This window comes from Numida meleagris, chromosome 5 (assembly GCF_002078875.1).
Source record: "Numida meleagris isolate 19003 breed g44 Domestic line chromosome 5, NumMel1.0, whole genome shotgun sequence".
NCBI classification, from domain to species: domain Eukaryota; kingdom Metazoa; phylum Chordata; class Aves; order Galliformes; family Numididae; genus Numida; species Numida meleagris.
Genome location: NC_034413.1, coordinates 43,636,027 through 43,653,984, shown reverse-complemented (window position 1 = coordinate 43,653,984; position 17,958 = coordinate 43,636,027). Strand labels below are relative to the sequence as shown.

Genomic DNA, 17,958 nt, shown 5'->3' with positions numbered 1-17,958 from the left:
ATCAAGCACCCTGTAAGTGAGAAATATTGTGTATATTTTTGCACACAGGGCAGCAGATGTTACAGCTTCTCTTCAGGCTAGTAGGTTGTGGGAGCATGGGGATGTGTTTGTGGATGCCGTGGTGAATTTTGTCTATCAGAAGGAGGAGCATATTGAGAAGGGATTAAGGTCATTGTGAAGATAGATTTACTGGGGGAATAAGTCTGCAGGAGGCCAAGCAGAACGACTAATTGTGCAGTTAGTGGAACAGTGCATTTTCTTACCTGATCCGTGCAATGCTGGCAACATTGTCTGTCAACATTGTCTGTCCTGAAATGCATCCTCTTTTTAAAGTGTTAACTTGTACTTTCCTTTTTCTCACTATTGTGTGTTCCTTTGGGCTTTAGGTAGCTTCTATTTCTGGTTTCCCTCACAAAAAATATTTTTATGTTCATTTTTGCTTCTCCTGGCTCACCAGGCCTTTTATCCTGTGTTTTATCTTCCCTATATATAGCTACTTGTACAGAGCAACTTATTCTCAAGCAAAAAAAAAATTCACTAGTGGCTCTGAGTAGTCAGGATGAGAAGAGGTATGGGAGAACAGGGGATTTCCTTCATCTGCATGGAGGAAGACAAGGGCTTAGGAGCTGTGGGCAGACCCAGGAAGGAAGGCAAGGAGAGGGGGGAAGTAGAAGGGGGGCTTGGGAGATGACAAGCACTTGGGTGGGATATCAGATGCAGGCAGGGCCTCTGCCATGGTACGCAGGGACAAGGAGGTGGGAAGATATTTTTGGGGATGGAAATGATGAAAGTTTGAGCCAGATTCCGTATTGATAGGACAATATGAGGGGACAAATAGGAGGAGTTGAATGGATTGAAATGATTGCAATGGCTATCTAATTTCTATTAAAGTAGCACCCCTCTTCCTATTGGTGGATGTGATAGGTCTTAGAGATTTTCTGTAAGAGATCTGCCAACGTTAACAGAGGTTGGAAAAACTACATTTATGTTTTGTGTTTTAATTTTGTAGCTAGAGGAAAATAGCGTCAGGAAAGCATGTAGTCATATCCTTAGAGAAAAAAATCTCAGTTAAATAGAGATGAAACAAAATGAATCCAAATGAACCCAAATATGCAGGTCCACACATGGAAACCAGGCATTGCATTTTACAGTGAACGAGTGGCCATTTTAGCAGAGTGTGAGACATTCCCACTCCCTGTGGCTCCCTGTCTGTGTGGCTATGTGTTACAGACAACCCGAGCACTGCATGCAAGGGCTGCATGGGGTTGGGCTTCCTGCTGTGACTGGGGCTGCTCGGGAGCTCATGTCATGGGGGGAGCACTGGGACTGTAGGCCTTGCACATGTGAAAACCAAAACCTGAAGCATAGCAAGAATGGAATGTGCATCACTTTGTGGAAGGGGATTAGTAAAGTTTTCAGGAAAGAGATTAAACTTGAGGTCATTTCCTTCCTATTGTTATGTTTTTGAATTTTTGCCAAAGAGATGGGTGAAACGATTTATTTTTGTCTTTGAACGCTTTGAATTTAAATGATGTCTTTACTTTGAATACCAAGGAGTGAAATTGCACTTTATTCCTGCCATTGTGCTCTGTGATATGTCTGAAAACTTGTGTATTTCTTTCAGTCTTTCTCTTGTCTGGCATTGTGGTTAATTAATCCTTTGAGTTGCTGCAGTACCTTCAAATCATAGAATCATAGAATTAGCGAGGTTGGAAAAGGCCTACGAGATCATCCAGTCCAACCATCCACCTACCACCAATATAACCCCACTAAAACATGTCCCTCAACACAACGTCTAAACGTTTCTTGAACACCTCCAGGGACAGTGACTCCACCACCTCCCTGGGCAGCCCATTCCAGTGCCTGACCACTCTTTCAGAAAAGTAGTATTTCCTCATGTCCAGTCTGAATCTCCCCTGGCGCAACTTGAGGCCATTCCCACTCATCCTGTCATTAGCTACAAGAGAGAAGAGGCCGACCCCCAGCTCACTACAACCTCCCTTCAGGTAGTTATAGAGAGCAATAAGGTCTCCCCTGAGCCTCCTCTTCTCCAGACTGAACAATCCCAGCTCCCTCAGCCGCTCCTCATAAGGCCTGTGCTCCAGACCTCTCACCAGCTTCATTGCCCTCCTCTGAACATGCTCCAGGGCCTCAATGTCTTTCTTGCAGTGAGGGGCCCAAAACTGGACACAGTACTCGAGGTGTGGCCTCACCAGTGCTGAATACAGAGGGACAATTACCTCCCTACTCCTACTGGCAACACTGTTTCTGATACAGGCCAGGATGCCCTTGGCCTTCTTGGCCACCTGGGCACACTGCTGGCTCATGCTCATTGGTCATGCCAAGCATAGACCAATACCCCCAAGTCAGTTTCCTCTACATGGTCTTCCAGCCATTCTGCCCCAAGCCTGTAACATTGCCTGGGGTTGTTGTGGCCAAAGGGCAGGACCTGGCACTTGGTCTTCTTGAACCTCATCCCACTGGCCTCAGCCCAGCAATCCAGCCTGTCCAGATCCCTCTGTAGGGCCTTGCTATCCCGAGGCAGATCGACACTTCCTGCCAGCTTGGTGTCGTCTGCAAACTTACTGAGGGTGCTCTCAGTGCCCTCATCCAGGTCATCAATAAAGATATTGAAAAGGACAGGCTCCAGCACCAACCCCTGGGGAACACCACTCGTGACCAGTCGCCAGCTGGATTTCACTCCATTCGCAACCACTCTCTGGGCCCGGCCCTCCAGCCAGCTCCTTACCCAGCAAAGAGTGTACCTGTCCAAGCCACAGGCTGCCAGCTTCTCCAAGAGAATACTGTGGGAGACAGTGTCAAAGGCTTTGCTGAAGTCTAGGTAGACCACATCAACAGCCTTTCCCTCATCCACCAGGCGGGTCACTTGATCATAGAAGGAGATCAGGTTGGTCAAGCAGGACCTGCCCTTCACAAACCTACATTGCATGATGGTGCATGGAGCTGCTCTGATCCTAGAGCTGAAGTGTTCCTTGTGTCCATAGAGAAGGAAATGATACATATAATTCTAGAAAAAGTAGGAAATGATCTGTTTTAGGGTCTCAGGATGAAGACTGTATGAAAATGGGAGCAAGGATCACTGCTTACTACTCTGCCAATTTATACTTCAATAGCAAGAAGTTTTAGTTGTATAGCATTTGGATGTGGTTTTGTGATTGTGTGTTACAATTTCGTCTTTGCTCAGCTTCTACAGCTGAAGTAGGAGGGAGATGCGAGAGGAATACAGCTCGTCCCTCACAGTCCTGTCAACCACCGGTCAAAAACTGAATAATTGCTCTTGCTGTGTCAAGTGGTACAGTGCAGTAACTGTCAGCAACATACTATGTTCGGTGTAAAGGCAGTCACGGGGGACACTTGAGTGGATGCAACTGGACTGCCCTAGGACTTCATTCCTCTCACCTTTTTGGGGGTTGCTCTGTGGGCGTTCAAAGCTTTGCAGCCACTGAGTCTGCAACAGTTTTAAATTTCTCTTGCAGTAGCCTGCTTCTGGTGTTCCTTCCCCTTGAGGTGCTCACAGGAACACAAAACATGAGAGCAGCATTCAGTTCTTTATTAGCACAAAGTCTGTCTTAATTTCTGGGACTAGAAACATTTGTTGGAAAGTCTTCAAGCTCAGCAGAAGAAAGTATTCCTGTGTTATTTTTCTTGCTGTGTTTTTTTGTTGTCCAATTTTCACTTGGAAAAAATAAAATTTGCTTTGAGAGTTTTAACATAGAGTTCCATGAACGCCTTATTTCACAAAATGCCGTGTGCCACCAAGGGCTCTGTCTTGAGACCATGGAGTGGGTCTGGGCATCTGCTGCAGTGCTTGAACCCTACTTATAAAATGGCCTTGAAGTGCCCTGTCTGTTCATGCAGTACTGGGGCACTGTCTGTGTCCTTGCTGTGAACTGAAGGAGCTGCTGACATCCACCAGGAAGGGAGGTTGGGGCAGTCAGAGCATCTGGCACAGAGGAGCCTTGTCCCAGCCCTATGCTGGAGTGGCATCTACCAGCCTGCAAGAGGAGAAGCAGGAATGACTGCGCTTGGCCACCTGTTCATCCTCCTGCTCAGGAGCTCCCAGTGGCCAGTTATCCTGGGCTGAGAGTAGCTTCACCCCAGCTGCTGTTACTTAAAAGCAGTCTGCTCTTCTCAAAAATACCTGGACTGCAGGGCAAGTGAAGTACTGAGTAAATGCTGGTCCGCACTTCCGTGGGCTCCTGCTGCATTCGTCACCGTGCCAGCCTTGCTGTCATCTCTAGAACTTAAAAATCCTTCTGTGTACACTAGCCTCTCCCTGTTGGATGGACTGTGGTCTGTGCTTTGGTATCCTCCCATGGAAAGGGCAAGGAAGGAAGTGCGGGGAGGATGGGGTTTATGCTTCCTGTACCCTCCGGATGGGAGTGGCTGCAAATAGCTTTGCTGGAAGGACATAATACTTGATACATTCTAACACTGGCTATTTGAACAGAGATAAACCCTTGATTAAAGGGGAAGAGGCAGACAGTTGCATGTAACTGCTAGAAACTGCCTGGGAGTTTGAGGACATCCTTCTGAAATCCTCTCCTTACAATGACAGGAGGGAGAGCAGAGAAGCAGCCTGAGAAGCAGTGACTGTGCAGCAGTGTTAATGCAGAGCTGAAGTGTCCAGAGTTGAGCTGCACAACCTGGCTCCAAAAGGCAAATTCTGTAGAAAATACCGTTTGTGATTGGAAACAAGAATGCTACTTTTAGGATCCATCCTGTAAAAACAGGTCTTTTTTGAATTCTGTAGTTTGTTAATTGGATTCAAATGGAGGTATGCAGTTTAGGATCCACAGATACCCTTTGGAATGGGCAGGTAAGGCTAGAAGGTGCTACAAAGTATTGATCTAATGTCATCATTGTGTTGTGTACACTAGTGCTATCTTCTGTGAGAAATCCTGTGGTTCCTGTAGAAAGCCTGGGAGTTGTTCACAGACTGACACTGGGACTTAAATGAGTATCGCAGACTGTAAGCTGAATACAGTGAGTTAACATTTGGTCGCAGAACAGTAGCTGTGTTTTAAATGGGTTGCTAAAATGTGACTTATTGTAATAATGGTTTGCAACAAACACTCTGCTTATAAGTGCTAATTTGCTTACTGACTTTACAGAAAAGGAGTGAGGCCTCAGGTGATAAAACTTGTCATCTTCTTTAAATATGTCCATTTATTTAGTTGCTTTATAGAATTAAAATAATTAGACAGTGCCAAAGCGAAAATATTGCACAAAATCTACTGTTATAAACTTGTACCCAGTCAGTTGCTTAAGATACATAGTACTCTCTGTTATAGTGTTGTTAACTTTACATTTTTGTGACCGTCTGTTTTATTACTTGGAACCATTTGCTCACAACAAAAAGTGGAGTGCACTTACTGGCAGCAGGGTTGAGATTTTGAAAGTCATGCAAGTAACATGCATCGAAATCAGGCTCCTGTTTTACACAGAAAGTGCTATCATAGAAACATCCTGATGCTTGGCTCAAAATTCAATTCAGAATTATTCTCCACTGCAGGTTAACTACTGCTAACTACTAATCCTGTTACTTCTAAAGACTGAGAAAAATGATATAGTAAAATGTCTAGGGGATGATAATTTAAAACAGTATGCTTAGGAGAGAAACGGGTGTCAAATCAGTGAATCTCAGCTTGAGATAAAATTATACTTAGTCTTTCTATCCACAAGCCTTCCCGCTCCTCTGAGGGACACAGTAAGGGAACATCTGATAAGAGAAATAATGTTTAGAATGATGCTTTATAATTATCAGTAGGCTGAGTGTACAACCCCCTCCGCCTTGGTAACACATCACTTTCAGTGTCCAAGAGTTTATTAAAATTAACAAAAAAATGTGAAGGGGTCAAATTTTGACAATCAGAACTTAATTTTTAAAATTAAGAATATATAATACAGGCACTTAAAAAGGTTTTACATAAAATATCTTCCAGCTTAGCTTAAGAGGTAAATCCCAAATAAGATTTCCACAGAATTATGTGGGGATACAATGGTGTTACCAAAATGATTGATCTCTTCTGAGCTGAGCTGCATAGATTTCAAGAGCAGTGAATTAGAAGACCCATATACAATATTGAAATATGAAAAATATAGAACTGTATATAATTAAATCTTCTCAGTGATATTCTGAATTTCTTTAGAATTACCTTCCCTCGGAGCTCTGCATTAAAGCATCTATAAGAATCGCAGAATTACAGTATCGTGAGGATTGGAAGGGACTTCCATCGAGTCCAACCGCTCTGCTAAAGCAGGTACCCTACAACAGATTGTGTTGATAGCCGTCCAGACAGATCTTGAGTAACTCTATAGAAGGAGACTCCACAACCTCTCTGGGCAGCCTGTTCCAGTGCTCCATCACCCTTACTGTAAAGAAGGTGTTCCACATGTTAGTATGGAACTTCCTGTGATCAAGTTTTAGGCCATTACTCCTTGTCTTGTCGCACACACCACTGAGAAGAGCCTGGCCTCATCCATTTGCCTCTCACCTCCCTTTAGATATTTATAAACATTTATCTGATCCTTTCTTAGTCTTTTCCTCAGACAGAACAGACCCAGGTTACTCTGTCTTTCCTCACAGGGGAGGTGCTTCAGGCCCTTAATCATCTTTGTGACTCTCTGCTGGACTCCTTCTAGGAGATCCCTGTCTTTTTTGACCTGGGGAGCCCAGAACTGGGTGCAGTAGTCTAAATGTTGCCTCAGCAGTGCAGAGTAGAGGGGGAGGATCACCTTCCTCAACCTGCTGGCCATGGTTTTTATAATGCACTCCAGGACACCATTGGGCTTTTTGGCCATAAGGGCACACTGCTGGTTCATGGCCAGCGTGTTGTCCACCAGGATCCCCAGGTCCTTCTCCTCAGAGCTCCTCTCCAGCAGGGCATTCCATAACCTGTACTGATGCATGCGGTTATTAAAGTATATTGCAGAGAAGAGAGAAGCAGACAAAAGTTTGATATTACTAGATCGCTGTAGGGAACATTTTTTTTTCCTGTGCAATAAATGCAAGATATTTCCACAACAGAAGTTTGTAACTTCTGTAATTATTTATTTATTTATTTATTTATTTTTTAAAGAATAAAAGTCCTCTGTGTTCATGGAGACAAGCCTTTTATCACTCAACGTAATGACCACATAAGCTGGGACTGGAAATGAACACTGGTTTGCACCTGAGCAGTCTGTGCTCTGGGGCTGTCAGGCTAGCTTCAGTAACCACCAGCAGAAATTCATGTTTTTTAACTTGTTTTGTTGTCTTAAGACTGGTATCTGTTTTATTTATTTGTTAGTTTGAACTATACAAAGTGACCCTCTGAGGTGATGGATTTCAGGTAGAAATCTTTTTTCTTAGACAGAAATAGTGAAAAACCTTCTTCCTTACACATAAATATCAAAAAATATCAAAAATTGTGAGACACAAAGAACAAAATTTAAACTCCACAGAAGCCTCCTGGCTCCTTATGTCAGATACTGACTTTAGCAGGGCTTTCTGTGCTGTCTCATATCATTTGCATAGACAGACTGATGGAATACAGGCTAAATAGGTGGCTGATGAGGTGGGCTGACAACTGGCTAAGCTGCTGCACTTGATGTATTGTGATCAGCAGCACAAAATCCATCAGGGCTAAGTACTGGTGATATACCAGTCGATCCTGGGGCCTGTGCTGTTAGACATCCTGGAAGATAGGACAGAGCAAACCCTCAGCAAGCTTGCAGATGGTACAAAACTGGCAGGAACAACTGATAAACCAGCTAGTTGTGTTGCCATTCAGGTGGACCTCAACAGGATGGAGAAACGGGTGAGCAAGAGGGTCATGACCAAGTCTTGCAACCCCTGACACCAGTACAAAGCTGACTGTCTGCAAAGCGACTTTCAGAAAAAGACTTGGAGGTCCTTCTGAACAAGTCAAACAGGAGCCAGAGATGCGTCCTTGCAACAAAGGTGGCTGCTGACATCTGAGGCTGTGTAAGAAAGTGTTAGGAGATGGTCCTTACCCTCTGCTTTGCACTGGTGGGGCCACATGCCTGTGCTGGACTCCCAGTACAGAGAAGTCATGAATGTAGGGGATCTTCTTGTGTCTCTTACTCTTGCATGAGTTCCATTTTGTCGTGCAAACTCATTATGTTAAAATGATGCCTTCTTCTTTCATTGAGCTGTTCAGTACTTGTACGTAGCTTTACTGAATTAACAGATGGTGAGAGGAGCTGCATCCCACCCATAGCCATGTTAGGGCAAAGCTGGAGACATGGGGAGAACTGCACTGCTGGCACGGACAGCGCCAGCTGGGGATGTTACATGTACTGTTAGTACCTGGTTTACCATGAGCGGTTTTGTAAAGACAGTGAATTCTGAAAGAGAAAACATTATTACTCTGAACATGTTTGCTTCACAGTGATTTCCAAGAGCACCAGGCGGTGTAGAGTCCATACAGGGATATTTATTATTATGACCCACTTTTCATTGCGGAGCATCATAAATTCTCCCATTTACTAATTTTCACAGGGCTTACAGCATGGTGAGAAATAAGACACTTTCTGTAATATTTTGTGTTTACAGAAGATAAAATGATACTGCGGATCTTCCATTGTTCTGTTTCTTTCAGAAGCGTACAGCAACTTGACAAGATACCAGTGCAGAAGAACGGTATTTTTTTGCGTATTTCATGTTCTGGGAACAGATATTTATATCTACTCTTTGGCCCAGATTCTAGAACAGCAGCCAGTTTCACAAACAGCAACAATTACCAGCTAAAAGGGGATGAGAATGTCTTGGAGTTGAGGTTCCCTGGGGAATATATTTAGGTTTTCAAGAAGAGGAGTGATGAAGTAGTGGTAATTCTGGCATTCTGCGTTTTGGGCTCTCAAACAGTTCTCCCTCCCACCCCTCCACACACACATCTGAGTATTGCTGAGACTATCACAGTTTAACCTTTTTATTCCAGTGTTCATAGGCAAATTTCTGCACTATTGTCTGCTTCAGTGTTTTCATTCTATTTGATTTCTTCTGCTGTTTGGTTCCTTTTTTTAAAAATCCATGTCGTGAGCTTTGAAGTTATTTTTTCGTATACGTAACAGAATAACAATAATTTTTCTCCCTATGTGAATAACTTTGTACAAGTAGAAAAAATCAGCTGTTTCAGGAGAAAATCAAAGCTGTCCAAAATAAATTTTGTAATTGGAGTAGATTGCTGTCAGGCAGAGATCTGTCAGCATTTTTCATCCATCCATCTCCACCACCTTCTGTTGCAATGGCAGTGTGCCTGTGGGCAGAGCATCAATGATTTAGTCTTCATTACTGCAAAGGAGACTATTTCTGGATAAAAGCACTGAAAATCTAGGCACTTCAAGTGTTGAATTATGTTGTTAGAAAATGTGCTGCCTTCTTGTAACTATCAGCTCAGAATTTGATGCTTGCCTTGTGTGCTTTTCATGCAGGACCTTTTCTGAACCTCACTGATGTCTCTGTAAAGATTTCCATTGACTTTATCTAGTTATTGATTTTAAAAGACAAGGAACAATTGCTTGTAGCTGAAGTGTTGGAAGTCTCACTAATAAGTGCTTATTTCATGCCTTCAAACTTTCTTGATTTGTTAAAAAGAAAATATTCAAAGAGTTCATGCTTATGGTTATAATATAGCGATTATCTGTCCTTCTATCTAGAATTATAAACAGACTTTTCTCCAGTTGATTAAATGCAGACATTGAGAAGAACTAGAGCATGTAAGAGGAACTTTTTATTTCTCCGTTTATTATATCTTTATTTACCTAGACATAATGAGAACACTGAATAATTTAAAACTACTTGTGTTGGAAATATCCCTGGAATTTTCTAAGAATATGTTTGCTTTTGGTAGTGATTTTTTAGATAACAAAATTTGTGTGGTGGTCCGAAGGAGAAACTAATGGAAATATGCTGGACATTAAACTAGCACTTTAGGGAAGCTTGAGATATGTCTCTGGAAGAAAAGAAGCAAACAAGAAAACCAACCCAGGAACAAACAAAGAAAGCCCAACCAGCTCAACACTGCTTGCGTTAGTGTTACTGCAAGCTACATATAGTGATCTACATGTAGAGGCTCCTGGGATGCTTTGCAGGCTGTACTTTTAGGATTTATCTAGCTTTGAGAAAAAGAAATGTGTGGTTAAGATGCAACTTTCTTTGCTCTGATTTTTTTTTGCAGTAATGAAGATAAGCGTGCGTACTGTGAGTTAATATTGTCTGTGTGCTTGCCTTTATGGTGTGAGCAATTTCTGTACATGAAGTCCTCATGGAAAGTTAAGCCTGATGGTAAAGAGCCGGCTGAGGGAAAAGACTGACTGGCTGTGCTCTGTGCTATGCGGCCTCACCTTGAGCACTGGCTGCAGGTTAGGGTGCTGCAATGTAAGAAGGACATGAAGCTATTAGAGAGCGTCCAAAGGAGGGCTACAAAGGAGAAGGGTCTGAGGGCAAGGTGTATGAGGAGCAGCTGAGGTCCCTGTTTTTTTCGGCCCAGAGCAGAGCAGGCTGAGGGGAGGCTCACGGGGGCTGCAGCTCCTCACAGCAGTGCTGTGCTCTGCTCTGCTCTCTGGTGGAAGTGACAGGGCCTGAGGGAACGGTATGGAGCTGTGGCAGGTGAGGGTCAGGTGGGGGTTAGAGAAAGGTTCTGCCCTGGAGTGTATTTTTAAGTTAAGAGTAACAAAGCTGCATTGTTGATTATTCTTTCATAAATAGTGTATGGCTTTATAAAGTGTAGGTGACAATTCTTTAGTTTTATTTAGGTGGGACTTCTTATCAAACAAAGTGTGCTTGATTGGATAAGAGCTTCCTGAACAAAGCTACAGTAGCCTTATGTTTTTGGTGAAATTTCTTAAGATTGCAGAATGCATTCAAATTTGTGTAACAAAACAGGAATTTTATTTATTTATTTATTAAGAGTCAGAGCTATTAGGTGCCACTGAAGAAATGAGGATCTTGTATTTGAGGCAGGAGGTATATTTGTCTGATTAAGAAGTGACTTCATAAATGCACTTTTAACGTGTTATGATGCCTACTTCCAAGGAACTTCCTGTACGAAAGAAGTTGTATTTATGTCAGTTTCCTCTGGGTCATCATAACCTTTGTGCCCTTTCAAACAGCTTCTCCCTCTGTTTCATTCAAATAGCATTCTGAGTTTCTGAACACAGGCTGGTAAGTAAAAACAAACCCCATGACCTGTTTTTGTTGCTATTAGGACAAAAAAGTTTCTTAGGTAAGAGAAAATACTGACACTGCCGAACTGATCTTCAGAGACTTACTTCTTTGCTTTGAGACTTGAGAGAGACTTGAGACTTTGCTTCTCAGCTCTCCTCTTTGGAATTTACTTCTCTCATTTGTTTCACTCATTTGTGTTTCCGGCTTATTAAGTGACAGTTCTGCCTTTAGGACTTAAGCTCACTAGTAGGTAATAACGTGTGCTAGGAAATGGAATATGTCATATTTTTTGGTGTTTGTATAAAAATATTCTCTCCAGTTCCCAAAATGTAGGAATAATTTAAAAAATAAAGCAAGTTCTGATACCTCAAGTTGCAGTTCCATACATCACAGCTAAGGAATGAGTGCTAGATTTTCACAGGACAGAACAAAAACATCATATAAAATGGTGTTGCAACTCCATGATGAAGTTGCAGTCAACTGTACATTCCCATCAGCCTGTCTATTAAGGTAGAGAAGTTTTGGAATTGAATGCTTTATCTTGGCAGTTTGCCTCTTACAGGAAACCGTATATTTACTTTGACTCTTTGTATGTCTGCTAGGTCTGCATAAAGTGATCTATCTATCTACTGTAAAAGAGAAGCCATTTAGCTTTTGTTTGTTAGCTTAACCTTTTTTTTTTTTTTTTTGCATGCATGTGTGTGTTTCTGGGCCTCTCAAACTGAACAAAAAACAAAAAAAACCCCAATACTTTGCTTTTATAAATACTATGTGACTATATATTTTTTTTTCCTCTTACAGATGAGAACTCTCCAGCCAATTTCTGGGATTCCAAGAATCGGGGAGTGACTGGCACGCAAAAAGGACAAATTGTATGGCGAATTGAACCTGGTCCCTATTTTATGGAATGTGAGTACCTATTTATCCAGTGGACAAATGTGCTGATTATGTCAAGGCAAACCAGCAGTATAGCACTTGATGGCCATTTTGTCAAACTGACAAACCTGAGGGTTTGATTGTATTTCTCTAAGGAGTAGCATATTTTTCAATGTGTTTGCTGCACATCACAAAAAGTATATTACAAAAAAAAAATCATGAAATATTGACACAAAAAAAAGTTGAGTTCAGAAGTGCATTTGAGTTCAAGGGATGTTCTTGGACAGTGCACTTCACTTCAAGAGAACAAGAAGTTGCCTTGTGCAATGTTGTGTAGTATGTACACATTGGAAGATGAAATCCCTTCCCAGGAAGTTTAAAATTTCATCTGGACAAGACATTAATAGTAAATGGACATAAAGAAAAGGATAATAAGGTGGTAGTATTTGCTAATGTTTTTTAGTATTAAGGTTAGATTTATCTCTGGGAATTGCCAGCCTTCGGTCCTGTTGCATTAGGATTTCTCAGCTGAAGTTTCATTATGCTGGGAAATCCACCGAGCAGTTTTGAAATATTGAGAGTCTTAGTGTGACTGAAATAAGCCTTCAGCAGAGCTCTGCAGTAATTCTTGGTAGTCAAGGTTCAAATCAGAGTGCTAAGCTGCTTCATTAGATTACCAAGACTTGCAGTAAGTTAAGCTGCTCTGTTATGTGCTTCTTTGTTTCGATTTTTTTTTCTGGCTCTTTAATGAAAAGCTGTTATTTTACTATCTTAAGTATGTGATCCCCTTAAGAAATTGGATTCTTTAATTCTAGAATGTTGTATATGAGCCTGTTGTAAACCCCAATAAAGTGTAGCATCGAAGTGGCAATCAGCCCCAAAAGAGCTGTGAGTTGTTTTACCACCTGTTTAGCCTCACAGTAATGTCTTCTTTCATAAATTAGAATATACATATACACCCACTCTGTTACTTCAGTGTACACTGCAGTGCTTCTAACTGTAAATCTTGGCAGAATTTTTTCTTCTCATTAACTGATACACGGCAATACATGTATTTCAAAAGATGTTGGGCTGGGCCCCCTGTGCTATAAATAATTACTAAAAGTTTTTATTTCTAGAAGCCATCATTGAATCTTGCCAAGTTAAATCTATGCATTATACAACACATATATTTTAACAAGAAAAAAAAGCTTTAATCAAATATAATAGGATAAAATCAAAATAGGATTTTACTACAGAAAAAAAAATGGTTGAACTGAAGATGAAGATCAAGAAGATAATGAGGATCAAAGAAAATAATTAACTTTCCTGGTGCCAAAGGCAGTAGTCTTAAAGTAAATTAAAATCTATGTTAGAAGAGTTCCTTGCCTCTTCGTTCTTGTACGTAAGTTGCTCTGAAAGTAATGCCTCCTATTTATTTCCACGGAATCTACAAGGTACAAGAGCACAATAACACTATTTGATAGAGAAAATTCTCAGCTACAAAACATTTCTTCAACATAATCACTGCCATGAGCTATGCATTTTCACCCGTGATGAACAAGAACCTGCATGCCACTGTCGTAAAAATCTGTGCCAGTGGAGGTGACCCTCTGTGAAGCTCACCACCCTCTGCCTAACTGTGCTTACATCCACTGTTTGGTCTCCATAAAAGTTCAACAAGTGTTGATGAATGTCAGTAGGTGCCTTTTTTTTTTTTGCGTGGAGGGATTCAGTGGCACACCATTGCTTCATTCGCACTTCTATGTGAGATGCCATTTTGTCAGAGTGCCCCTTTGCTGCCATCTGTAGCTCAGCAACAGCATGTATTGGAATATTGGTGGGAAGATTCAGCCTCTACTGCCATACCACTACCGTCTGCCTCTGATGTCACGGGCCAACATAATAAAATAGAAGGCTTTACTTTTGGAGCAGCCCTTATACATACACTGTATCAATATTGTCAGTGCCAGCAGTTTGGCTTCCCGGGTATTTGTTTGTATCCTTAAACTTATGTGTTGCTCTGTAATGTGTGAAGGTGAGGCTCTTGAACAGTGTTTTTAGTTCTTGTGAGTAACCTAGAACTAGCAGTGTTAAGTTAGCTGCAACACACTTTGCAACCAACTGATATAAAGAGTGCAAGAGTGCAAATTATGTGTTCCTTGATCATGGTTAGCTTTACTAATTAAGATATTTGCTGCCATACTTTGAAGAAAAGACAAGCAATTATGAAGCAGCTGAGAACTGTGAAAAGGAATGTTTATGAGCATATGTTGCTACAGCACATAGCGTGGCACATAAATCTTTCACCAGTGACACTTGTGCTTTTAGTGAGAGGCCAAAAATTGCACTGATGTGCTTAACCAAGTTTTTAATTCCACTTTCCAAACTGAAAAGCTCCACAGATGTGTGACACTTGGCTCAGCAGCTTTTCCTTTCAGCTTCTAGTGGGAGAAGCATCTCTGATGCAATTATATGTAGCCATTCTTTTCTCGTCCTCAGATCACTAAATCATAGCTCGGGCAATTGCAGCAGGTTGTTGCACAGTTCAAGTACAGACACATGGAGCTGCCGCTGCTGTGCAGCTCCAGATGAGTGTGGGAATAACAATGCTATTTGGGTTATCATTGTGCTCTGTAGGCAGTGATGATCCCCAGCCTGTGCCAGCTGTGGGCATGAATATAGCTCCTCTGTTAGGCTCTAACCCACCATACTGCTGATATAACTTGTGCTCTGTGTAGCACTGTCATAGCAAGAGTGGGAGGCTGATGGAATAGTTAGTATTCCCAGTAAAAATGTTCTTGATTATTGGACTTAAGGTATCTCTTATCCATTAATCTGCCATTATTTTCCAAATTTTATAAAGAACTTTTCAGTTGTAGATTTCTTGTGTTCAGGAATATTGTTTCCAAGAGGCAGAATATATCAGACACAGGTCTTGGAATTTGGGATTTGTCATGTTTACTCCTCTCAGTAATGACATACGGCAGAACATTATCAGTTCAACAGTGCTTCACTAGGAATGAAGGGAACAACTGGAAGTACAATCCCAGATTCAGCAACAATGTCTGCAGGAAAAGGATGGACAAAATATGTGAATAGATCAAACTAAACTGAGTGGGAGACTAATCACAGCATTGAAATGCTGGTTGGAAAGGACCTCTGAAGGTCTCAGATCCAGTCTTCTGCTCAAAGTGGGGCAACCACCGGCACTTCACCTGATCAGCTGTGGTTTTTGAAGCACAGTCTTGAAAACCTTCAAAGACACATATTTAATACATGCTTTAGGATGCTTCCAGAATGATAGTTTTTTTTCCAGTTAAAAAAGACATTTGCTGACATCCAGTCTGAATCTCTGAAGCTTACATTTGGGGGCATTGCACCTTTTAAAATCTTCTGATAGAACTGGAGAGAGTTTGCGTTCATAATCTGTGTAATTACATCTCAGAGTGTGGGCGGCACTTAGATCTTGCCTTAACTTCCTCTTCACCAGACTAAAGAAGGCCAGATCATTGCTCATTTGTTCTCAACCTAAACCATCTTTGCAGCCCTCTGCTGTCCCCTCTCTGTTTTCTTCATGCTCTTGAACTTGAGGGACCCAAAACATAGTATTTCGGGCATGTCCTTTCCAGCACCAAGTAGAGGGGAATGATAACTTTCATCTGTCTGCTGGCCGCACTCCTCCTAACCCAGCCTGCTAGCTGGTTTGCTGTACTTGCAGTGAGTTCTCTTGCTGACTCATATTCAAACTGATGTCCATCCTGAGCCCAGGATGAATGAATCTGGCCTGAAATTGCCTTTTTTGCAAGAAAAGTGAATAAACTGAAGTAACTAATGTTGAATGATGAGTTGAGATCAATCAGCATGCACGTTATCTCAAAGGATTCAGTTGCGTTTTTCCCCGGAAGTGTCAGAACTCAGGGATATTGCCTATCTTACCTATAATGTAAGATCTCTGCAGGGCAAGTGCAGAGAATGGCAGTCTCGCTAACAAGCCATATCCAAATAATTTGTATGCAGCAGGAATATCTCCATTTTAATTCCATTAATGTTAATCTGTGTGAGTTGGCTGGATTGGGCCTTAGAATCTCTCTGAAATACTCAAATTTGTACCTTGTAGGAAAATCATCTTACACCTTAATTTAGGAAGCTGTTTTTCTATGAGGATCATTTTAAACTTCTTAATAGTTTCACTGAAGTCTGTGGAATTTTTGCTTCTGTTTTAAGTTAAGCCTTGTTCAAGCTTTTGTCCTGAATTTTATGTTGTTATGTATCTGCAGTCCTGTAACTCAGTTTTTCAGTCATCCAGTTTCTTCCTCATAAATCACTCCCCACGGATTCAGTCTTCTACTTCCCAAGCAAATAACTTGTAAATGCATAGCTTGCTATCTCCTCTGTTCAAATCAGACAGCCCACAGAAAGAAGGGTGGGGAGAATCTCATCATCTTCGTACTAAAAACAGGCATTAATTCCCCCAAATTAGCCCAGCGAGGATGATCAAAGAAAAATCTCAAATGTTTTGGACAAAAATTGACACACAAAAAAATCCATAGACTCTATGCAGAGGAGAGAATCAAAGGAATCAACAGTGAAATAATGAGATGAAGTTAATATATTCCCAAAATGCAGCCTCTGAGGGGAGTGATTGAGGAGTGGGGAAGGAGAAGTGTGTGCAAAAAGGAAGGAAAATAAGTTCCAAGTCCAGCTCACTGTCAAAAGCAGCTGGTGTCCTTAAGCTGTCACCTCCAGAGAAAGTGACTGGCTCTGGACTGCAGAGGCAGGATCTCCTCTTTCTTTTACCTGGGAATGGAACAGAAGTGCACTGTGAGCATGAAAAGAATCTCTCACTTTAGAAACTCAACAAGGTGAATCTGAGCATCAGTGTGCCTGAGATGGTGTTTCCTTACATAGTAGATGTGATTTTAAAACTTTCGGCTTTGAGGTTTGCTTAGATGTGGGGGAAGGAAAACAGTGACTCACTAGATTGCTGCCTCAAGTTGTTTGCTGTATCAACTACAGAAGGATTGCTAGACGTGACCACAGTTCTGCAAACAGTTTTCTTCCTTCTCCTGTGAAATGAAAGGACAAGTTCAAGGTGTGTTACTATGAATTGGTAGCAACAGTGGGAAGGTGCAACACAGCTTCATGCTTTTGTGTTTGGTATGGTCATCTGATATTTATCATGACATCAGACTCAAGACTGTAATTGTCTAGTGCAGAAGAGGCTGCAATTGCTCCGGGAGTGCTGGTAACATGATGGAGAATTTCTCTGGGTGTCCTTTTTTAGGTGTGTTGAGACAGAGGTGATGGCATTCCTTATGGAGTACAGAGCTAGCAGAAAGATAGAGTGGATTGACTTGTGGGGAAATCTTGGTGATAGAAAAAGCATTTGAAAGGAAGCTTGAGTTTTCTGCAGACTAGCTGATACAAGCTGGTGCAAGCTGCTGCTCATTTAGAAACTGCAGCTTCTAAGTCTGCAATATGGGCAATAAAGACAGGTTGTGCTGGAAGTGCCACAGGAGGGAGATTCAGTATAGTACGGTCGCTGTCAGGCAACAAGTAACTCCAGTGCTTATGAATTTCTGCAGGTGCAAAGTTCCCAGGAGTTAAAAGCTGCAGATGTCCTAGTAGGTAAAACAGGCCGGGGCCCATTTTTGTCTCTTGGAGCAAGGGGCACAGTACAGCTTGTGTCCATACAGCCTCAGCCTTCCCCAGCACATGGGTAGAAGTGTCAGAGGTGCTCGTGACTGTTGTGTGATATGGTTGTTTTTGTGCTTGTATTTTAATTCATACCATAATCCTGCTGAGTTTATTAGTATGGGCACGGGCTAAGAGCCTCCTTTGAGACTGTGTTTCCTGGACTGAGCCATGGAGTCGTGCTGACTTACATTTATCAGTTATAGCCAAGG

General features: G+C 41.8%; 1 protein-coding gene across 4 annotated transcripts in view; it reads left to right on the top strand.

Annotated features, from left to right (window-relative positions):
• HECW2 (HECT, C2 and WW domain containing E3 ubiquitin protein ligase 2) overlaps positions 1 to 17,958 on the top strand; it is a 164,669-nt gene that overhangs the window by 73,720 nt on the left and 72,991 nt on the right. For 2 of the 4 annotated variants that reach the window (XM_021399234.1, XM_021399235.1), the window contains exon 3: positions 11,996 to 12,103. In XM_021399234.1, coding sequence (XP_021254909.1) covers positions 11,996 to 12,103 — 108 coding nt within the window. Of the gene's footprint in view, positions 1 to 4,451; positions 4,841 to 6,173; positions 6,285 to 11,995; positions 12,104 to 17,958 lie in introns of those variants that run through there. The other 2 variants (XM_021399237.1, XM_021399236.1) reach the window with 2 other exon arrangements.